The 24,794-nt window shown below is 39.4% G+C and overlaps 1 protein-coding gene across 1 annotated transcript in view; it reads right to left on the bottom strand.

Annotated features, from left to right (window-relative positions):
• LOC117291901 (exportin-5-like) overlaps positions 1-22,408 on the bottom strand; it is a 123,862-nt gene extending 101,454 nt beyond the window's left edge. The window contains exons 1-2 of the mRNA XM_033773944.1: positions 22,342-22,408; positions 17,244-17,381 (exon numbers count right to left, since the gene is read on the bottom strand). Coding sequence (XP_033629835.1) covers positions 17,244-17,354 — 111 coding nt within the window. The 5' untranslated portion in view covers positions 17,355-17,381; positions 22,342-22,408. The remainder of the gene's footprint in view (positions 1-17,243; positions 17,382-22,341) is intronic.
• Positions 22,409-24,794: the final 2,386 nt, after the last annotated feature.

The following is a 24,794-nucleotide window of genomic DNA, read 5'->3' as shown; positions in this document are numbered from 1 at the left end:
ATAGCTACTGAGGTTTTTAAGATACAAAGTTGTTTTAGTTGTAACTTGATACAAAGTATAGCCTAATACTTCAAACATTATTTGTTTTGCTTTGCCACTGCCCACATTAATGACCAAATATACATTATGGGGCCACCATTACTGTTTATGTTTGGGGCCATGCAATAAGTTGAATGGCTTTTTGACCATGTTGATGACTTTGTCATTTCTCTGTGATTGACTCCTTATTATCAGCCTCATGAGTCTGAGGTCAATGAACAATATTTTGATTTATTCTGGGCGAAATCTGTGCTGGGCAGCACCATGTATTTTTGCTCGAAAAGTGCTGGGCGGAAAGTTCCATGAGAGCTGTACATGTACTTGTACAGCATGAATTTATTGATTTTACATCACAAGTATATGTACAGCTACATGTACATTACATAAACCGGTATCTTTGATCAAAAAGTGAAAAATATTAATGATCTTGTGGACAAGAAAAGTGGTGTTTGAAAACACAAATACCCTGCAAGCCAGTCCGTTTCTTGACGTTGGACACATGTAGAACGAGTGGTTTTTTTTCACAAATAATCTTAGCCAGAGTGTAGAATGTTGTGCTGCGGATACTCTGCCATGTATGTTGGAAAGACCAATGGGTGAAAACACTCATACACACTACAACTACCCCCCCCCCAAACTTCTACTCTTTCTGCATTACATTTTCAAAAGGAGATTTAATCACTGTCAAAGTGGGTTGGGTAGATGAGTTGAGAAGGATAGGTGAGGAGGGGTGAGGGAAGACGGAGGGGATGGTATGGTGGGAAGGCAACATTTCTTTTATTTTAATCGTATTATATGTACATGTAACCTTGGCCTAGGGTGCAAAAGCAATAGGCTTCTTGGGGATCCCAAGACCAATCCACAAAGACCAATCCACAATCAAAGTTTGGAGTTGATATGACAAGTACTTCGTGAGAAATCGGTCAGAAAACATTTCCTCTGTTTTAGCCATTTAAAATGACAATTTTTTGGCCTATACATGTAGTCCAAAAAGGACAAACCTCTGGGGGTGGGGGGGGGGGGATCCCAAGACCAATGCCTATATACATGTACATGTAGTTCAACATCGACAAACCTCTGGGGGTGGGGGTAGGGGATCCCAAGATCAATCCACAAACTAAGACCAATCCACAAACCAAGTTTGGAGTTGATATGACAAGTATTTCTCAACAAACCTCTGAGGGTGGGGGTAGGGGATCCCAAGATCAATCCACAAACAAAGACCAATCCACAAACCAAGTTTGGAGTTGATATGACAAGTATTTCTCGACAAACCTTTGGGGGTGGGGGTAGGGGATCCCAAGATCAATCCACAAACCAAGTTTGGAGTTGATATGACAAGTATTTCTCGACAAACCTCTGGGGTGGGGGTAGGGGATCCCAAGATCAATCCACAAACTAAGACCAATCCACAAACCAAGTTTGGAGTTGATATGACAAGTATTTCTTGACAAACCTCTGGGGGTGGGGGTAGGAGATCCCAAGATCAATCCACAAACTAAGACCAATCCACAAACCAAGTTTGGAGTTGATATGACAAGTATTTCTCGACAAACCTCTGGGGGTGGGGGTAGGGGATCCCAAGATCAATCCACAAACTAAGACCAATCCACAAACCAAGTTTGGAGTTGATATGACAAGTATTTCTCGACAAACCTCTGGGGGTGGGGGTAGGGGATCCCAAGATCAATCCACAAACAAAGACCAATCCACAAACCAAGTTTGGAGTTGATATGACAAGTATTTCTCGACAAACCTCTGGGGGTGGGGGTAGGGGATCCCAAGATCAATCCACAAACTAAGACCAATCCACAAACCAAGTTTGGAGTTGATATGACAAGTTATTTCTCGACAAACCTCTGGGGGTAGGGGTAGGGGATCCCAAGATCAATCCACAAACAAAGACCAATCCACAAACCAAGTTTGGAGTTGATATGACAAGTATTTCTCGACAAACCTCTGGGGGTGGGGGTAGGGGATCCCAAGACCAATCAACAAACCAAGTTTGGAGTTGATATGACAAGTATTTCTCGAGATACTGCTCAGACAACATTTCCTTTGTTTTAACCATAATGAATAATTTGTTTTCCAAAAATGGACAGACCACTGGACCAATCCACTTGAACAGTTTTGAGTCCTTCTGAGTTATAAATTGTTTTCACGCATGCACAAATCACAACACCAAAACACCATAAAACCGTGCACACACACACCCACACAAACATATGTCCCTCGTTTAGGTAGGCCTACTGCATGGACAAAAGTCTACAAGCAAGAGGTTTGAGTTAAAACAAAAACCTTACAGTTAAACGGGATAAAATTAATCAATTTCATTGAAATCAATTAAGTCACATAAAATGTAGAATATTTTAAAAACATTTGCGATAACGTAACTCTCATCCCGGCGGCCGGCGGGAAGGGGGTTACGTTTTCGAAGCTAAAAAAAGAAAAACACAAAATTCCACGATTCAAATAGCTTTTTGGACGTTAAAAATGCTACATTGTTGAATGGAAATGCTTTTTAGATATGAAATTATTGATGAGACATACCAAATAATGAATTAAAACATCGAAAAGCTTAGCCAAATGACGTATTTTGCTTGCGATTGAACGATGTTTTTGCTTCAAGGTTTGAGCTTGTCTTGAAATGCAGCGATCCAGCAACGTCGAGTCATGTTCGAGTCTAAGAAAAACACAAAATTCCACGATTCAAATAGATTTTTGGACGTTAAAAACGCTACATTGTTGAATGAAAATGTTTTTCAGATATGGAAATAATGATGAGACATAACAAATGGTGAATTAAAACATCGAAAAGCTTTGCCAAATGACGTATTCTGCTTCCGATTGAACGATGTTTTTGCTTCAAGGTTTGGGCTGGTCTAGCATCCGGCCACAAAACCCACCAGCCAAACAGATCGTAGTCCAGCGTTGAGCAGATATACATGTACATGTATGTACATGTACATGCATGCTATAGTTTGCCCATTTCTTCCTCCATAGTTCTTCACGTGTCAACGCAGCGGTCCCTCGTTACGATCGCAGGCATTCGGTTCAGACGATGGCTCCCCGTGATTATTACATCGATGCGATTTTTTGGAGGAGTTCTCGATCTGTGTTATGAACAACACGGGACCCAGGTAATTTCGTAACATACATGTAGATAGCATTCACACGACGTGGATTTGCGATTTCATAACATCGATGTTATGAAATCGCACGGGACCCTCGTTTGCAGCGCTCGTGTGAATGGGCCTTTTGTGAAAGCAACCAGGAACCACAATGATTTCTTTTGTGGATCCATTGTCCCTTTTGTTATAGGTCCCTGGTGGTTTGAATGTAGATACAAACCCATGCACACCCCCACCCACCAACTGAAGGCCATTTCGGAAGCAGTATGCCCCTTCGGTGGGGCATAAAAAACCAACAAAACACCAAACACAGAAAATATGACACGGAAAAACAAAGCAAATAATATTGTCTGTCATGAATTTTTCCTCTGGCACAGCACTACTGTAATTTCTTTGATTATTGCAGCCTCTCATACCTAAAATCTACCAAAAATAAAAACTTTGTCAAGCATCCATACATGTACCTCATAAACGTCAGTTTCGAACATCATTTTTGACAGACATTAAGCGACTTTAGAGAAAAAATTACTGAATTTGCACGACGTTCCAGAAAATGACGTTTGGAACATTATTACCTTCGGGCAATCCACATTAAACGTACTTAAACAGAAGTTGATTTAGTTTCCAAAAACTAGCATTCGGAAGGAAGTATTTCCATGATAAATCATCTGAAAGACGTTTTGGTTTTTCATCTGGAACTGTCCGATGGACTCCCGAATGTCAGTAAATGCCTCATGTTATTTTCTTGACGGATTTATTTTGCACGAGTGTAAGAAAAACATGTGCTTATTGCGTGTTCCGTGAAAACACCAAGGGTGCCTGACTACAAGCGGACGATTGAGGGGGTACATCTCGTGTCAAAGGTTGACTTCTTCGATCAGAACATTTGGGGACGTCACACGAAAAATATTGATGGCCAAGGAAAAATTACATTGCTGGAGATTTGAAACACCTATTACTCTTATTGTTGACCAGGTATCATTGTTACAAAATAATTATTAATTAAACGTGTTTTCATCGTATTTTGTTTTCAAACTTATTAATTTTTTTGAAATTGCTTAATTCACGTATTTCTTATTGTTGACTATTTTGACGGAGTACCAACAGAAAATTACTGATTTTTAAAAATATGTTCTTTGTTAATTGTCAAATTTTGATTGTCTTTTGCTGTTAAATTATCTGTCAACATCCCCCACCACCTGCGCATTCAAAAGATAAATAAATACCCCTGCAAATATGAACATTTGATCATTTAAAGGGTCTATATGTACTTTTTGTAGGACAAGAAACACAATGTCCACAGATTTACATTAAACTTACACAGTGTGAAGATAATGATAGTAGAAAGCTTCCCTGAAAATAGGTGCTGTAGTTTTTGAGAAATGAGTAAAACAATGTCATGAAAATAATGTTCGTCTCAGCGATCATGAGACGAGAATTATTTTAGCATGTAAAAACGTATTAAGAATTAAAAGTATTAAAATGTTTCTTATTCTGTACATCAATCATTTCCCCAATACTTTTATTTCAATTGTTTCAAATTACTGTCGCCAACAAAACTTTTTGGAACTCATTTTGGTCAATAACCAAGTCTACAAAGCTAAGACAGGCCTTATTTAAATTAAATTAATAACTCATCGATTTTTGTTTTGTTTTATTCCTTCTCTTCAGATGCCACATTTGTGGTACAATACTCATTGTTATTTAACCATTAATATAACAAGTTACCACTCATTGTTTGTTCTCCCACTTTTGTCCACTAGTCGTCATACATGTATGTTTGGAACACTCAAAAAGCAAACCCAGAAACTCTGCCCAATGGATCCTCTTTGCAATTTATACATTGAAGATCATGTATTTAGTGTTTCAAAACACAGAGTTTTTTTATCTAAGGGCCTGTCACACCATGGTGTATCGCCTGTTCATATGCCAATATACATAAGTTGCTCGTAAGTCTGTGGTACGTTAGACACTCGTTGACATTACACTGAAATACACTGAGGTACAGTACCGATTGAAAACACGTGGATGCTGCGCGATAGCTTTGGCACGATAGAAATGCCTGGCGCGATAAATTGTTGTGACGCCTATCGCGCTGGTTTTATTGCACCAGACAACGAAATGCGTAAACAGCCATTGGCAATTAGTCGCATAGGCGGTACTCTTTCGCGACAATCTCCACACGGCAATCTCCGTGCGAAAAATGCTGGACCATTCTCCTTGCATGGTTGCGTGAATGCTTGAGATGTGATTCATTTTTGTTCCCAGCTGAAAGCAACCACAGTTTACATTCTATTACAGCTTTACTTGGAAGGAAACAGCCGGTTTGATTTGAAGAACTATTTACTGAAAAGAAGTTTGAAACTTCAGCAGCATCACAAAGGAAATGTTGCTTATAGACAGCAAACTCCAAATGAACCAATACACCAAAGTTCTATAGTGTCACTTTTATATAAAGCTACCGCCCCCTCCGCCCCTCCGTCTGGTGCTGGTCTTAAACTAACCCAATAGGCAACCGACTACGTCTTTATTTGGAAGGAGACAGCCGGTTTTATTGGACGAGCTAGTTTCAGAAACAAGTATGAAAAGCTAGCGGCATCACATAGGAAGTGTAGGCATCCTCTTTTGCCACTGTCCCCAGTGAATTAAATTCCCATCAATGGGAAAGTCGGATCCCCAAAAGACCACACTTTTAAAGGAACATGTTGCCTTGGATCGGACGAGTTGGTCTTTAAAAAGCGTTTGTAACCGTTTGTTATAAAATGCATATGATTAGAAAGATGTTGTAAAAGTAGTATACAATGTTCCACACAAACATGCCTCAAAATTGCACGGTTTTCCTTTTACATCGTCGGATAACACGGTCCGCCATTTATGGGAGTCAAATTTTTTACTCCCATAAACGGCCGAATGTGTTAGTTCGCAGAGTAAAAGGAAAACCACGCAATTTCGAGGCAAATTTGTGTGGATCATTGTATTCTACTTTTAAAACATCTTTCTAACCATATTCATGTTATAACAAACGATTACAAATGCTTTTTATAGACCAACTCGTCCGATCCTAGGCAACTTGTTCCTTTAAGCAAAGTTTCTTAAATATTTTACCAGCGGCATTTTAAAGGAACCGTTGAACAATGGAGCTGTCACTTATCTTCTTGAAGGGTGTGCATTTTTTTTAGTCGGGATAAATTTATAGTGGGGGGTTTGGCCCTGTGAGTTTTTTCAATTATGTGCTATAAAAAGGAAAGATAAACTTGCTTTATAGTTCTTCGTGTTGAAGTACTGAGAAAGGTATTGATGGATGACATCAAGCAAGTAAGATGCATATCAATTAATCCGCAGTAATGACACCCTAAACTTTCGGTATGACCATCCAGATCTATTTTTATATTTGGATGACGAAATTCGAAAGTAGGATGTTGTCTTACAGAAATAATTTATGATTACAAAGTCCACAACCTGAGAGTAGAATATCGCCTCCTTGATATGTTTTATCTTCTTGCTCTGATGCTGCAAAACGTATGCGTAAGATGACAACATCATGAGATACAGTGTCTTAGCCAGGAATTTGGAAAGTGGGAGTGCAAACTGAAAAAGTGGGAGTGCATTCTAAAATCACTACAAAAAATAGAAACATCGTGTGCGTAGTGCTCACACAACACGAGCGCGCAGCGCCAAATCTTAAAGCACAGATATTGTAAAGGTGATCGACGTCCACTATTTTTGTTCCTTGTTGGCAATAATGATCAAACATTGTAACAAAGAAGATGCAAACAACAAGTAACACATGAATCATTTCAAACAGATTACAACCAAGTCTACTTGATTTGTGTTTTTCAATAAAGACTTGCACAGTTCAATTTACAATATTATGTCAATCCTTCGTTTTTGTGTCACTTTAGTCACATACCAAATTGACCATGGAGCTATTTTTACCTCCATGGTTTGACAAGGTTTGTAGTTGAACAAAATTCAATACACATTATTGAACTCTATAAAATGTTTCTGGGGCAATATTAGGCCAGTTCAAAGCAGTTACTTAAACAAATCAATCAATTAATTAAATGTAAAATAATGATTCACACAAGTATTTGCAACCAATCAAAATGTCAAGAGTGATTTACATGTACCATAATTTTTTTCTTAATTTAAACTGACTGATCATGGTAATTAATATTTTCCTTAGTAATTGTTTAGGTTTCATAACGTTTAAGTCTTATAGGTTGTTTAATTGTTGAAACTGGGTTAAAGGCAATTTGTAAACAGTCTGCAGAGAATAAAGAACAAACAGTTACGAAAGACAGTGCCATTTAAGTAGTTCCACTGGGCAAAAAAACGTACCATGCATTGAAAAATAAATTTGGGAGGTCTACAGCAAAATCGGCTTGAGATTTGAAAAGAAACATGAACCAGTTTTTGAACCTTTCGAGCGGAAAATAAACATCGTTTTGTCAACTGCATTAACACACAAGAGATGCAAACATTGAAATCCAGAAAAGTCTTGATGTTTCAAACAAACTCTACAACGAACAAACGATGTGCCCTTGAATTTCTAGAAGGAAAAAAGATCGTCATGTTTGCTGCCGTCGAGTTGGGAAAAACTGCGGAACCAATCCACAAAGCAACTGCAGAATGTATGCGGTAAAAGGTGCACTGCGCCGCGTGTCACTCAGTTACCGATACTGATGTCATAGTAGAAAAATCCAGAGCGCGATGGTTTGTAGGATCGTGGAGATGAGATTGGTACCTAAAATAATCTGAACGAAAACGCGTGTGAATTCGCCTCTATCATACCACGCGTGCATGGAGTTCATGCTGCCTGCTGATGACGGTCGATGATGACGACTGACCGTTAATACGAAGTCTGCGTGTCTCGCTTGCGTTGTGTAATTTGCACGTGCGTTGTGTACATGTAACGTGTGGTTTGTGTTGTGCGTTGTGTTTTGTGTGGTCGAAATGTGGTCAGCGTTTTCGAGGCAACTTCGAGTGATTGTCATTAAATTTTGCGTCATTAAATTTTGATTCAAAAAGAAGAAGGAAATCTGGTAAAACCAAATCTAATTTTACTCACTGCTGTTTTTAAACTGTTCAACAACAACAAAATAATAAAAGAAGTTCAGCAATTTCCACTGAAATTATTAGACAGCACGGCTTCAACCAAGCCGTGCATCAAAATTTTGCCCGTGTTTTCAGCCCAACTGGCCGTGCTAACACGGCGTGCACGGCTCGCTAGCTAACACGTTGAGAGATCATGTCGGAATAAAATACTCCTTGAAGTAGAATGTCATCTTCCAGATGCCGTTCAAATTAAATTCATGTTTGGTAAGATTGGACTCATATAATCTAGTCAAGGGAGTCGAACCAATACAAAACTTTTATAACATCAAAATAATTTTAATTTAAATATAACTCTTGTAACCATAAGTAAAATTTAAAAAATAATTACATGTAAACAAAAATGTCAATAAAACACATTATGAAAAGTAATTCAATTCAGAAAAAAACATTGTTTTTAGGAGGCAGGCAAAAATGTTCAACTACGTGATTTTGGTGATTTTTTAGTTTGTTATCAAAAGCAAGGTAAGAAACTTTCCAACACTTATGGGCCTTGCCGCGTAACCCCAAATGACAGAATTCAGATCCACAGAATCAGTCAATTACATGTACGTCTTTATTTTAACGGAGGTGGCAGATTTATTTGAAGCTTAACAATCAAGAAATTCCAACTGCAGCGGCATCACATAGGAATGATTTTTCTTTGGAGACTAAGCACTTTACCCGAACCAACCCCCCCCCCCCCCCACCACCGTCAATCCCTTTGATCCCTTTGTGGCGGTTTCAACTTTCCACTGTGTTCAGTTTTCCGAATGACCAAATACGGTAGCATTACATCATGTGATGCCTGCGCACAGCAAGCGAAAGTAGTCCATTGCTAGTGCCGTATTGAGTCATCCGTTACCCTCCAGTAGCTGTCATGGCGGCGTCCACGAGTCGAGTACAACTAGCGGCAAACCTGTGGATCGTATGGGTTGTTTTTTATGTAAGCAGAGTGTGACCTGCCTAAAGTTGTACCCATGAATACATGTAAAGATGGGACAAGAGATTATGTGACTACACAGAAAATAATCGTAATAATAAACAATTTGGGGTCACTGCTGAGAGAACTACAGTACTCGCGGCAGTATCTGACAGGTCACCCGGAAAACTGAACACGCCGGAAAGCTAAAACCGTTCGAACAACGTGATGATATGTCCGACTACGTCACCCGGAAAACTGAACACGGCGGAAGACTGAAACCGCCACACCGGTTCAACATCAAAAAAAGGTGTCACTCACTATAGGAGGAAAGAATAGCGGGGACTCTTTTAAGACGTACGCATGTACACAAAATTCTTTGGGGATTAATTTTAGGGAAAACTGAAAAGTTAATGGAGAACAACTTCCTAAAAAAAAGGCCCTAATTCAAATATCAAAATAATCTCAATTCCCATAGGTCTTAGCATTTAAGAGAAATATTATTGTAACGAAAGTTTGATTTAAGTTATGTCATTTAAAGACAATACCGAAACAGTGTTTGAAACGCTCAGACTGGCGGAGACTATTAATCTCTCAACTCATCTCATGGCCCTGATTAAAGATGAAATTTTAATGAAGTAATTAATTTAATTTTCCAACAAGTTTCATTGAAGGTTTCCTGGTTTATCAATAAAAACAATTCTGAGGAACGTCCACTGTTTGGTGGAGAAATACTAATGTTTAAAATTATCCTTGTTTCAGAGGTTACGGTTACGGAGGAGCAGGAAAAAAACCCATCACAAATTCAACTTGAGGCATGAGGCATAGACAATATGTTGAATAAGAAAAAACAGATATGTACTCGGATTACTTAATAATTATTGATGCTACACGAAAATAAGTTTTTGTTTTAAAAAGTTACAACTGCCAAGAAGAAAAAGAGACCACATCAAATTTGTTCAAGCCTGCAATATTCTTGAAAAATTATGGTAGAATGATCAGTTACAACACAAAGGTAACTTTAACAATACAACCGCATGCGTGGCATCAAAATTTTCGCTGCAACGGAATCATTTAGGTTAGTTAAACAATATTTAAGTTCCACATACACATTAAGGCAGGGTAAAAACTTTGCAATCAAATTGTTTTCGAGCCGCACATAATACTTGAACAAAACAGTATGCAATGAAACTACAGCCAGTGGCCGTGCTCATATGCACCATCCTCTGACAATGGCAACACTGTTGCTAGGCGGGGTAAGAAACTTTCCAAAGCTTACGGGCCTTGCCGCGACAATTATTTCATAAAGAAAGCGGTAAGCCCCAAATGACAGAAGTCCGATCCACAGAATCAACCAATACATCTTTATTTTGACGGAATCGGCAGATTTATTTGAAGGCTTTACAATAAAGAAATTCCGCACTCCAGCGACATCACAAAGGAATAGTATTTCTCTGAAGATGGACCTTGCTACCCTTCCCCAGGTTTGAACGCGGTGAGCATCCAAAAAAGTGTCAATCACTTGAGGAAAATATAGCTATTCTTGAAAAGTTATGGTAGATTGATCAGTTACAATACAAAGGTTTTTGTAACATTACAACCGCATGCGTCACAGCGGCAACGCTCCGTAGCAGCACACTGTTGCTTGAATCGGTAAATAAAAAAAACCCTTCCAAACATACGTGTGCAGGGTAAAAACCATTAGCAGCCAAATTGTTTTTTGACGCTACCTATTGATTGACATCCATTTCGGTCGGAACAACCTGATTAAAAACTAAACCAAAACTTACAATTTGTTATACAATGTACATCTTGCTATGTGTGTCGCGCCAAAACCTTAAAGGGATGATCCGCATGCCGCACGCACAGAGTAGGAATTTCGGAATTTAGAAAGCGGCTGATCGGATGGCCTTCGCGTGCAGTTTTCAAAACGGAAAAAACAAAAACATTTTTGGACGATCTTATCCCCAAATGTTGGCCCTAAATGATACTTTTTCCATCAAAAACCACTTTCATGAATTAGTGATTAGCGGTTCCGTCGTTAATAACTTCGTTTGCAATAAACTCATCGAGATTTAACGATCAGTAACGCACAGAATAATTATTTATCAATGAACTTTGCCCCGCATCGCGCATGCCCTCAATGGGCGAAAGTTATACATGTTTGAATATGCTTCAAGGCTGTACATTGTACCATTCTGTACATGCGTGCGGCACACTGTGTGGCAATTCTTTCTTTCTGTGTGGCAATTCTTGTGTTGGAGTCTATCAACGGCCAATCACAGCGTGCGGACTGTTTATGCACAATGTATGCAGTGGGTATTTCCATAGCCGGCGACGGCGACGCAACGGTGTGCGTGGTGTGTGCATAGTTGATGCACTCGGCATACGAACTCAGCATGCGGACTGTTTATGCACTATGCATGCAGTGGGTATTTCTATAGCGGGCGACGTCGGTGTGTGCATGGTTGATGCACTCATCATACGAAAAGAGCGTGCGCACTGTTAATGCACTACGCATGCAGTTGGTATTTCCATAGGGGGCGACGTCTACGACGGTGTGCGTAGTGTGTGCATGTTTGTGCGTGGTGTGTGCATGGTGAGTGCATGGTTGATGCACTGTGTACCGTATTTTCCTGCGGATAAGACGCTCGGCGGACAAGGCGCAGGACGCTAAAATGACAACAAAAAAATCAAACGTCAGCAGACAAGGCGCACCGCCGCACAAGGCGCATGTTTAACCGCACAAAAAAAACAAACACCTGGCGCCACCCGGTGTCGGTAAACTGACACAAAGACGTAATTTGTTGCCTTTGAAAACCTGCGTATACCGACCTTTATCCAATCAGCCAACGCTGTATATTGTTAATAACATAAAGTCCGGCCCAATCAGCGGGCAGAAACCATGGTCCACGCACTGCCGTCTGAAGTTAATTTTATTTGCAACATGAACACAATGCCTCCCTGGACATCCGACGTCCCACAACGAGGATCCTTGCTGATGCAGATACATTGCAACGACAGACGGACGTAACGTGTGTGTGTATAGTAATGTATCCACCGGCCGGGATGTCGCTGCATGCACATTAATATGCACGTACATGCTCAATCTCGAGATTGCACAACATGTGGAGACATGTGTCACCAAATATACAAGATAATGCTACATTCCCATAATACTTTTTAAAGCAAACGTCATATTAATACAATTTGAACGTTTATGGTAACAATAATATAAAACTCTTGTCCTACCAAAGATGACCGTTAAGTTCCCAAAGCACTTCTCAATCACAAAGGTCTAAAAAGAGGCAAATACAAAAATAAATTATTACCCCATCCTTTTAAATTACGTTCAGCCTAAAGCACACTTCAGAGATCATTGTTCTCTACAATAAAAACCCTCAAAGTTTACCGCACAAACGCGGTTGGGTGAATGACGTTTGTATGAAGTTATTGACTGTTGAATTGTTTTCGGAACGAATACCGGGCCACACAGAAAAACGTTTGTACAACGCCGACGTCTGTTGGACCGAAAGCTAGACGCATTGCGGCATTGGTGGAATAAAAGCACGGTCATGGGGAATAAACACGTTGTCACACAGCATTGTTGGAATAATTGGACCATCTGGGGGATTGCGGCATTGTTCGAACGAAAATACAGTCTCAGTGTAAGCTTGGGCGATATCACGATATTATCGAATATCGCGATATTAATTTGGAAACGATTTCGATATCGGATGGATTTGGTTTTAATCGAAATATCGATATATCACGATATATCGATTAAATATCGCGATGTATTTGCTAGCTGAGACATCTTGCACCCCATAGGTTTGGAGTAAAACCAGAAGAATAGGTCATTAGAACACCTCTCTTATGCTATGACTATCTCTTCTACAACTTTCACTTGGAGTTTGAAGACTGATGATGTCAAATTTAATTAATCGCGATTATATCGAATATCGCCATATATTGTCGGCGATATATCGTGAATAAAATAAATCGATATCGCCCAAGCTTTTCTCAGTGTCTGAATAGCCTTGTTTGACCACATTATTGAGTAAGGATTCTTCACACAAAGATCGTTGATTTGAACTGGACATGAAGGTATTTTTTATTTCACGCAGTGATCATAAAAATAAAATCAATTGCAGCAGACAAGGCGCGCCGAAAGATAAGACGCATCAATGTTTTTCGGGTCTAAAAAGTAAGATAAGACGCGTCTTATCCGCAAGAAAATACGGTACATCATGTTTTAACACTTGTTTACGATAGCATTTCTGATGCTGTAGTTTTGAAGTCGGTTTTGGCTTGTCAGGTCTGTTTGTCCTTTTTGGGGCAGGGCGGCCAATAATTTTAGCAGCAGGGCAGCCAATTCTTTGGCAGGGCCGCCTAAATTTTAGGAGGGCGGCCCACCCTCCCAAAAACATATGTGTGGAGAACACTGTTATTGAATACTGAACTCTGAACTCTCGCACACATCTTTGCTTTTAAGTCTCATGTTGTCACTGAAGTGTGGATTTATGACAGACTAGAATCTCAAAATTAAATGAAACTAAAAGTTAAAGTTTCATGGAGACCCTATCTACAATCCCGGCCAAAATGCTTGGGCCACCCTTTCCTAACATTGTATACAACGATTCCCTGTGCACTTCCCATTCACAGAGATATGGCCGGGATTGTCTGAGTTAATTTCGTATTTTTTTTCCCGTTTTTAAATTAGCAAATAATGCATTTAAACGGCTGTGAATGTCCAAAGACAGTGGATGTGGATTCATAACTGACAGGGGCACTAAAACATATTTCAAATCAGCAAGTATTTTTGTTTGGGGTGGTGGGGGGATGGGGGGGGGCTGACTATGATGGGCATTGACAGTAAATTATGTTTTCTTGCGGGAAAAGTGCAAATCAGTAATGATGATTTGTTGGATGAGGAAGGGGGCTAACGTTACTTGTGCATTGACAGTAATGATTATTTATTGCCGAGTACAGTGTGTGAACTCAAAAGGACATACACAGGCAACTGTTATATTTTATTTGTCTATTTGTGAAGGGGGGGGGGACACCATTAGCTCGTATTATTTTGTCAGCATTAATACCAAATAAGTAAAATAGTAACATTAGAAATGCACTTGAAAAATACAAGAATGGGTATAAGCGAGTAATATTAATTGTATGGCGAGTAAGGTGATACAAATAAGATAATAACAAAAAACGGCTTTCTGACCATCCTGGAGTCCGTTTAGCTTCAGCTGATATTTATTTAAGCGTTTCTCTTAGCAATTACACCATTGAGTCGCATAAAAAGTCAAGCGCAGCGATGTTTAGCGTCCATAGACTTGATTTCAAGTCTGAGGTGGCGGTTATTCCTCTATATGAGACATGAAAAACGCCCCCACAGATTAGCTATCATGGGCCAATCTAACAGTAGGGCTCTATTTGCGGCAATTATGTATTGGCCATCAAGTTGACTAAAAGTAACGATAGCAGGCTTGGATCAAGTCTACACGGTTCACCGTAGTAAAGTAAATAAGGAAATTAATTAAATTTCTTTTATATTTTGGTATCAAAGGTTAACCGTTTGAATTCGTGTCCCAGAAATGAATGAGGTGGTTGAAAAGAATATCAACAGGTTATGTGTTGTTTGTGGACTGTAACGGCCTTTTCATGTTGAAGAAAAAACATTTTACGCTAAGTTAGCAGTCAAAATGCTACGGTGAACCGTGTGGTGAACCGTCAGACATGAACGCAACCCAAAAAGTTGGACAGGTACATTATTTTTGTGCGCAGCCGCAAGGCGGTCGTGCCAGGAATCGTCATTGTCGTCTCAGAGTGAAAGGCAATGACGTTTTGGACGGGCTACTTTGGGAGTTACACATGTCTTCGTTTATATTATTTTATGAACTTCATACCGAACAACACAAGAAGCAAGCCAAGTTACATAATTTATTTAGGTTTAACCCATGAATATAGTTATGTTTTATTTGTGAAAGCGAGTAAAGCAAAGTCATGTCAAGACGTCCATTTCAGCGAGCATGAATATGCAGTGTGAGAAAGGCAGTCGTAAAATCTTTTGCTTAGCGCAAAGAGAGGGCAATAAAGTTACGTATAACACAATTCACGCTTGTACGAGTTGCTTAGCGCCATACAGGTTCAAGTTACTAATAACACAATGCACCACCATACCCATAAAATAATCACTTTGAAATGCCATTTTGGTTTTCACGCCCTACTCACCGCTAAATGGCAGAGCTGCCAACATTGGTTTTTGAAAATCAGGAAGATTTTATTTTTAAGTCAGAAAGACTCAATCTCAGCACGCATCACGACGATTTTTGCGGACATAAAAACCAATATTCATGTACAGACATATACATTTGAAATATTACTAAAGAATATTGCTGTTTATGTTTTAAATTTTTTGCACATGTTTCTAGTTTTGAAGCACTGTCGGGTAACATTCGTCTAAAAAGAGGACCAGCATGGTCAGAAGATGCAACGTTTAAGTTATGTTCAATTATAAACCCTGTGAATAAAGTTTCCGCCTTTATTATACTGCTGTCATCAGAGCCCGATTTTCTAAAAAAATCTGCAATGCCTAGCGTGTTGGATCGTGCTGTTACACTACTACAATGTTTGTCGGAATCTATGTGTCTCAATATGTCGTTTCGTCCGCCGTATTTCACAGATACCTCTGAATTGCACGTAGTGCAAAAGGCATGGTTTTCATCCTTTGATGATTTCTTTATACAAGGCCATTCTTTGTGGTAGTCTTCTTTGTATTTTTGAGCGTATTTAATTTTCTTCACCGACTTACCAGTTGCTCTGCTGGGCGGTGCCATTTTGCTTTACATTCCCAACCACGTTCCCAGTGGTGTACGATGTAGCAGCGTCATTTGCTCGATCGCGGGCAGTGCGTCGTAACGATCCCAACCGAGTATACGCCACTGTAAGTGCAATCATCTATTCCAGGGGTTAGTGACGAGAGGTATCGATATAGCGCGCTACCCATGGTGGCGAGGTTGATCAGTGCATGCACATGTATGGATGCGCAGAAGATGAAACTACTGTTAGAACAACTTTTTCTGCGCATCTATGCAATTAAATATGCACGCGCGCAAACGTTATACACACACGGGCCACGGCGGAGGGCTAGGAAATTCGTAAATTTTATTATTTTTTCAGGTTGGGGATCCGGGAGATTTTGACTGCTTGCGGGATGACGGAAGATTGCCGTCAAATACGGGAGTCTTCCGCAAAATCCGGAAGAGTTGGCAGCTCTGTAAATGGACATTCATAATCTTTTTCAAGCATTATTTGCATATTAAAAAATCTAAAAAATACCCTCAGACAATCCCGGCCAAAATGCTTGGGCCACCCTTTCCTAACGTTGTATACAACGATTCCCTGTGCACTTCCCATTCACATTCAAAACATTTGTCCCCCGCCCCCCGCTCAATGTTGACTGTAACTCAGAACACAACTCAGAACACAATCAGCAATTGGAACCAACATTGAAAGGGGGCAGGGGGGCCCAACGAGATATGGCCGGGATTGTACAGTAGTTGTGATGAACACTCTCATGTGGTGCAATCTCATGTGATCCCTTTCGTGTTCATATCAAACTTCAACTTCTGGTATTGTTTAATTTTGAGATTTTGTTTAAAACAGCTTCAACCAAGATATCATACCTTGACTGTAGATGCACTGTGCTGTCTGCGGGTCAACACATCTCCCGACTGTAAAATTTGTACATCTTTCGGCACTAACTGGTTAAAAGGAGTTGGGAACCTCCTCCAGAGATTCATCCCAAGGAGGTCATCAGGGAAACTTAAGAAGAATGACTCTAAGGACTATTCTCAATAAGCCTTTTTGAGGTATGACGGACATGAAAGGGGTGAAAACACAACTTTTAGTGTTTACCCAAACCTTAGTGTTGTAGCCTTGTGTTCGACATATCTCAAAAAGTTTTAAGTCTTTTTTATACAGCAGTACAACAGGGATCCACATTAGGTATTCAAATACCATGAATACACAACGTTAAATTAATATCTTACCCCCTGTGAACAGAGAGAGTTGAATTCATTCATAAGTGAAGGCCAATGTTGTGGCCATTCTCTTTTGATCATTTCCACCATGATGCGAGACAAGCCATCTTTGATACACATTTGTTCTTGAAGAAGATCCTCTGTTCCCTGAAAAATATTTACAAGAATATAATTAGACTAGCAATCAACAATAAACAGGTTTTCAATTAAAACAGAAAATAAACTTATCTAAAATGATACTGCAAGGAATCAGAATGTTTAACCTTACTCTGATCCTAGGGACTAATTTAAAGTGATGATTGTACAAACAAATAATAACTAGACATCAAGTGTTTGTGAACAAACACAGAGCTGTTCCTTTTTAATTTTCAAGGTTCAAGGGGTCTATAATTGAAAAGAAACTGAAGATCGGTTGCATGGTTCTTGAGATATGGTCCCACTTCCGGTTGAGTGGAAGTAGAGGTCAATTTGAGGTAACTGGTTTTGCAAGTTATCTCCAATCCCCTAGGAGTCCGTAACTACAAACAGTCTAAAAAGCGGCCGTGTACTTCTTGAGATATGGTCCCACTTCCGGTTGACCCTGAAGTAGAGGTCAACTTGAGGTGACGGTTTTTCAAAATTAATCTTTAACGCCCAAGGGGTCTAAAACTGAAAAAAGTTTGAAAATCGGTTTTTATATTACTTGAGATATAGTTCCACTTCCGGTTGACCCGGAAGTAGAGGTCAACTTGAGGTCACGGTTTTTCCAAATTAATCTCCAATCCCCAAGGAGCCTTTAATAACAATCAGTCTAAAAGCGGCAGTGTACTTCTTGAGATATGGTCCCACTTCCGGTTGACCCGGAAGTAGAGGTCAACTTGAGGTCATGATTTTTCAAAGTTGATGTTTAACGGCCAAGGGGTCAAAAAATGAAAAAAGTTTGAAAATCGGTTATATAGCACTTGAGATATGGTCCCACTTCCGGTTAACCCGGAAGTAGAGGTCAACTTGAGGTCACGGGTTTTCAAAATTAATCTTGAATCCCCAAGGACACTATACCTACAAACAGGGTAAGAATCCGCCGTGAACTTCTTGAGTTATGGTGCTACAAAGATTTCCCAATTAAATATGCAAATGAGGGTCACGTGGTTAATTAACTACAAATTTTAAAACTTTTTTGTTAGAGTAAAGCTTATGTTCTAAGCTTCAATTTGATATATGATTTAACTCTTTTGACCTTATGGTTTAGGAGCTAAGGAATAAACAAAAAACGTGTACAACAAAGAAGAATAATAATAATAATAATAATAATAAAAAAGGTAAAAGTAGTCCCCGTGGTGGTTGGAGCACTTGGCACCATTCCCAAAGCACTGGGGACACAACACAAACACACAGTCAATCGACCAAAGTCCATTCTAACCAACATTCCGCATGCTGTGATTGGCCGTTAATGGCTGTTGATAATTCCATATTCATAATCTTCTTGACTAGACTTCAATGCAGTACACATTCAGAACATAGTAAAGAATTGCTGCACGTTGTGCATTACGCCTGCAGATTGTGCACAATGCACAGCCTAGGAGGGATTCTAATAACATGGACAACTTTTGCCGGAGTTCAAAACATGTTTAAAACAACCGATCCTCAAACCACAAATTAATTAAAATGGTTTTTGATGGAAAAGGGATAATTTAAGGCATAAATTAAGAGATAAAATCGTCCAAAAATACAATTCTAAGGACTTCACTACCGTGTTTTTTTTTGTTGTTGTTTTTTTTACGTTTCAAAATTTTGTGTACACATCAATACATGCGGGCTAGTGAAAAAACCTGCCGGCGATTGAGAATTCTGGTTGACTTGCCCGGCGGCTTATTGAAGGGAAACCCCTTTATATAGCGTTCATATACCCCTATCACTCAGTGTTGCTCAAGGCGCTTCAACATTCAGTATTTCCTAAATGTGCACTGGAATTTTTTAACACGGGTTAAACAACACATGGAACCAACGGCTATAGGTAACGTCCCATCCAAGAAACGAAGCATCATTGTTACATGTAAGTGTCTTGCTTAAAGACATACATGTAGGTGTCCTGACTGGGACTGCACTCTGCTGATCAGAAACACCAGGGGCCGATTTCAGTAACCGTTTTGATCATCGCAAACGCCGAAAGCGATCGCTAAACCCCAAACCCATCGCAAATTAGCGATGTTTTGGATAAAGATTTCACTAAAACTTTGAGTATATTCATCGCAAAGATTAATTTAGCAATGACAATCTTGCAATGACTCGTTAGTGGTCGCTAAGTAAAAGTTCTTCGCAAACTTAGGATACATTGCACCATTTTGTGCTTAATTATTAGCGGTGTACGTTTTGCCATTAAGTTTGTGCTTGAATTAGAGTAAAATGTTGCTACACTTACTCTTCGCGGTATTTTACTGGGAGACTCAGAAGATAGCTGATATCAGTAATGCCTCTGCTGCTAAGAGAGCTTAAAGAGGAGATACATGTACTATATCGGGTTCGATTATTTTAACCATCATGATTACTAAAAATGTGGACCATAGGCAAATTGACAGTTGCAGCCAATAATCGTCCTTTCCGATTTAATATCATACCACTTTTCGGTGAGATCACTTTTGACAATATTAGTTGCCTACTTCAAAAGTGAAAAATGTTGTCTCCCTTTTGACTTTCGTACAATGGCGGAAGGCAGTGAAGCTTTAATTGAAACAGACATTTACAGTTGTGGGATAATAGATTTTACAAGTTGTAACAATTCCATTAACCTCAATGCTAGAATTATATATGCCTACAAAAGGAAGTTTTATATAAATGAATGCTTACAATTTAAACATTGTCCTCAATATTTGTTAATGGTTTGTTTGCACCAACATGTTTTTTTTGTGATTTAAAAATCACACCCCTGGGGAAAATCCAGGAGTGGGTTTTTTCACGTGCCCGCAGTTTCAAAATCAGAAGGACTGTTTGAGTAACTTTCAATAGTGTCCAGTGTCTTTTTAAAATAGTTTGTTTGTTTCTTTTATTTCCATTCATACAACAAATAGTTTCAAGATATAAATAAGATACAACATGTACAAGGCGATAAAGAAGAAGCAATGTTTGATTTAAGTTTCAAGTCAGTACATCATTGCAATAAGGAGTTATGACCATTTAATGTTTTCATTGTTTTAGCTCATTCAACTGAAACCTGTGATAATGAATTTTATCGCGTAAGCAATAAAATTGTTTATACTCCGCACATTGCTCCCTGTTGGTGTTAGCTCGCATTAGTTAGGGGGAGACTTGTTTCCCAGTCTAGGTTTTTTCCCTACGGTTAGCATTAACACGAGGGCTTGTCATGTGTGGTATTATGTATGGTAGTGTAGAATTGGTCTACTCTTGCAATTGAGTGGCTGAAAGTTTGGCGGGAGCATTATTATTGTCACTTTGTCACAGCTTAATTTTGGAGTAACTTTTCAACCCACCACCTTCCCCTACAGTCCACCAAAACAAGTTTGAAATTGGTAGGCCTAATGCACTCAGTGCTCGGCCAATTTCTTTGTTTTCACAATGGTACATTAGGAAAAAACATTATTACATTATATTATTGTGTGTCTGATGTCCATGGTTGTACTTTGGTTGCTTATTGTAGTGATTCCAATCATTAGGTTGGCATGAGATAGCAAGCTCGGTACAACATACCTTCTCATTTTCCCACAGGGTTTTGAGTTTGTGTATCCGGCTACTATCACGATTGGTTCTTCACTTGCAGCTAAATGTTTGTTTGTTGTTTGTGGTTTGTTTAGGTGTTTTGGTTGACAAATGGGGCTTGCTGTACAATAGTTTTTTTTTTCGGTTTTGCAGAACGGTAATTAAATGTGTGGAAGATAAGGGTACTTAAGGGTTGCCATAAGATTCGAGTCATTTTGTTGTAGTGTTTTTTCTCACTGTTTTGGGGGTAATTCACAAATAGTGTGGCATTGTAGCTAGTACTGTGTTTTTTGTCGAAAAATGACAGGTTTAGTTGGGGATCTAAGGTTATGTCGTAAAATACAACAAGTTTTATAGCTTCATTATATCAGCAGTTTAACTTTTAGTACGTACAGGTAATATTAATCTTAAATGAGTTTGGGAATTTCATGAACAATGGTGATTCCAAGTGCTACTTTTTTACCTGTACCATTGTTCGTGCCAAATTGGAAAAATGCAAATGTTTATTACCGTATGTCATATTAAATGACACCATTTAATTTATGTAATGTTAGATGAGTGCCTCTCCGTATCATTGGGGTATGTGTCTCCTCTTCGTGCGTTCCAACTTAGGGGGACGAATTCTAATTTAAAACAATAAGTACTCTAGTTACTTTTTATAGTGCCCTTCGGTTTTCGTTGGGGCTACAGTCTTTGTCCCCTCAGACTTTCCGCTTTGGGGAATAATTACAAGTATTTAGTTAGGTTCATATTTAAGTTGATACTTTTTGTTTGTTCATGTACAACGGTTTGTTATTTGTACTAACAAGGCAATGTGGGTTTGTGTGTTCAACTGCAGAACTCCGGTAGTGATCTGTAACTCTTCCCGGTGTGGCCCTTGTGTGTTCGTTGGTCCCGGGGTGTCATGTTTTGTTGTAGTGGTACAGTGTTTTATGTGGGTATGGAAAAATGAGTCCATGTTATTTAAATGTTGGAAGGGCATATGGTGCCCTTTGGATAGCCCTTAGATTTGTGTTGTGGCTGGACGTGGTAGTCCGCTGGACGTGGTAGTCCATATTTGTTTTTGGGACGATGGTAGTCCTCAAAGTTTATGTCGTAATGTATTGGTTGATGTGTGTCTGTTTAGCCGGTATGCCCTGTGTTTGGTATCCGGCTCATTGCCTACTACTAATCTACTTAGGGGAACATTTCACAATTTGGTGTGTGAATAAATTCATCTTTTAAGCTGTGGCATAAATCAAGCTACTTTTGTTATGTTTAGTCTGTAATGTGTCAAGTATAAATTGGTATTACATGAGCTCGCACTGCTCTGCAGCTCGCCAAAAATCACAATAGTTGTTTTTATGGCCAGTAATTACAAGGTATAGTTTACACATGATGTTATACTTCAACTTTTGCAAAATAATATCATACTCACATTTTGAAAAAGCCTTAGCACACTGTCTTTTAGGAATAACTTTTCATCAGGCGTTGTACTGTTCCATCTAAATCTGAATATGTATGAGAAGAAACATGGGTACAAATATTAAATAATTAGATTAAATGTTCACTGTACGCAGCATGGATACACATGTACATGTAGGTATACTTTTTTAAGAGCTTTTTTTTTCGCTGCACAACAGGTTACAGTTCATTACCCAGTTCTGAAAAGTGGAATGTTGGACAATTAACCTGTGTGGAAAAACAACACTGTTGCATTGTAGATTTGTTTGTAATTGTAACAGAAGGTTTTTTTGCGGCACAGCTTATCTTCAGTAATCGTCCAAGAACCGATGTAATCAACCTAGTATGGCCGTAGATAAAACCAAAAGTGTATTTTTTAAAAAGAAAATATACAAAAATTACAATTGAACCAGAAGACAAGGTCAAAATGGGGTCATGACAGTTCCGATGACATATCGGTTGTAAGAATCCATCATGTAAATCATTAATGATTTTTCTGAAATAGTAAACTTTGAATTTTCATAATTCAAGAATGAACATTACATGTACATGTACGTGATGACTTAGTTCGAAAAAGCATTCAACAATAAAGATTAATTTTTATACAATGTGTTGTTATTTTATAATTAAACTTGCATCACACTTTTTAACAACTCCTGTTTCATCACAAATGCATTATGTTTGTGTAAGATTGGCATCAGGCACCTTTTGGAAGCCCTTTAAAAATTTTGCTCACCCTGCATGAGATGTTGTACACAGATTTGATAATCAACAGCGCCCACTTTTGTTGGACTAAAGAGAGCGCTGTTAGGAATTCCCCCAAAAACGTTTGCGCCATATGAGTTTTACAAATTTTACACTTTGTTTTATTGTAATTTAATACCCGATGACATCATTAGGACGTACTTAGGTCTGTGGTGTCTTGATACTAAGGGTCAACTATCTGTTGAGTTTCAACGTTCAAATTGATCTTAATCTTGAGTTATTCTGTAGATAAGCTCAAAAGTTGTTTTTGGATGACAAAATACAAAGGCGAACCTTGACCTGGGGTAACGACCCAGAAATTAAGGTTGTACGATTTTGGCGTTAACTTTTTAAATGTTGCCCAAGTCTATCCGATGCCTAAGTATGAACATCATAGCTTCTATATTCGTTGAGATATAGCAACAAGCAAATGGTAATTTTTCAACATTAAAAACCTTGTCATGACGTCATCATTCCAAAAAGTGGCGGTTTGATCTACTCACTATTGCCTTATGTACAAAGTAAGTTTTATGTTTGTACAAGCTTTACTTTTGTTTAAAACTGCTGGAGAAGGTTCGGGGAGAAAAAAAAGACGAGGAACCCCCCCCCCCCCCAAAAAAAAACCCAAAAATACAGAACTATAACAATAGTTGTTCGCTAGACTTGGTTCCAAGTCTTTGATCGTGGCTTTTTAGTCATCCTGATAGCATCTTAAAACAGCGCCCTCTTGCGATCAACCTTCGTCATTTAGCCTACGATCAAAGACTTGGGAAAATTGTAAACGGTTTGTACACACCCAACCTCGCTACCATGGGCAGCGTGCCGTATCAAGAGTACCAGTGACCAAGCACAGTACCAGTGGAATAGGCGGGCGCCCAAGCTCGAAAGGAACCGAAATTGTGATTAGCTTGTACCCATCATGGACAACCATGCGTGGGTACGCGTGTTGCAAGATGAGTACCAGTGCGATTGTTCTCAAATGGTCGTGTAAGTACATCCGGCCCGTGGATAAAATTCAAGTACACAATGTCTATGCACGTCTGTCGTTCTGCATCGTGCACACACACATGCACTGCTGCCGTCCGTTTCAATTCCGTGTGATGAGCATTCCACCGACCGCGCTCTGTGTGCGTGTATTATGTGATGTACATGTAATGCAAGTGTTTGATTTTATGTGCACACAGACGGACGGCATCAAAACATAAATTTTGATCTCAAAAAGGGCACGGCGGCCATCGGCGAAAAAGGGCATGGCCTTTTTGGCCGCAAAACGTCCGATTTTCTTGGGGCACCATGCACGGCCAGTTTGAAGGGCACCCGCCAGGAAATTTGAGGCCTGCGCACAAAATACGCCGCGAGTCTTCAAAAAGCTCTATATGCCGAAACGCGTGCGTATAAAGATGTACGTATTCATCACGCAACACTGAACGCAAGGCAAGTTTATGACTTTTATTACACACAGCGCATCCAGCCTGTGCGCGACTAACGCCCAACAGAGAACAGATCAACCACAGGACTAACATCCCATATATTTGGATATATTGAAGTTACACTTCCAGGGGTTATGATCAAGCAAGGCATGCTGGGAAAAAATGGCGCGGCGAGATCGATCATCCCTGGGAACGAGGATGGTACACACCCTATGGGCAATTCCACCAAAAAGTGTCCTCGGCCCAAAAAATT

The sequence above is a fragment of the Asterias rubens genome, chromosome 1 (genome assembly GCF_902459465.1).
Source record: "Asterias rubens chromosome 1, eAstRub1.3, whole genome shotgun sequence".
Taxonomy (NCBI): domain Eukaryota; kingdom Metazoa; phylum Echinodermata; class Asteroidea; order Forcipulatida; family Asteriidae; genus Asterias; species Asterias rubens.
The sequence above is the reverse complement of the archived record's forward strand: the minus strand, read 5'-3'. Positions and strand labels throughout refer to the sequence as shown.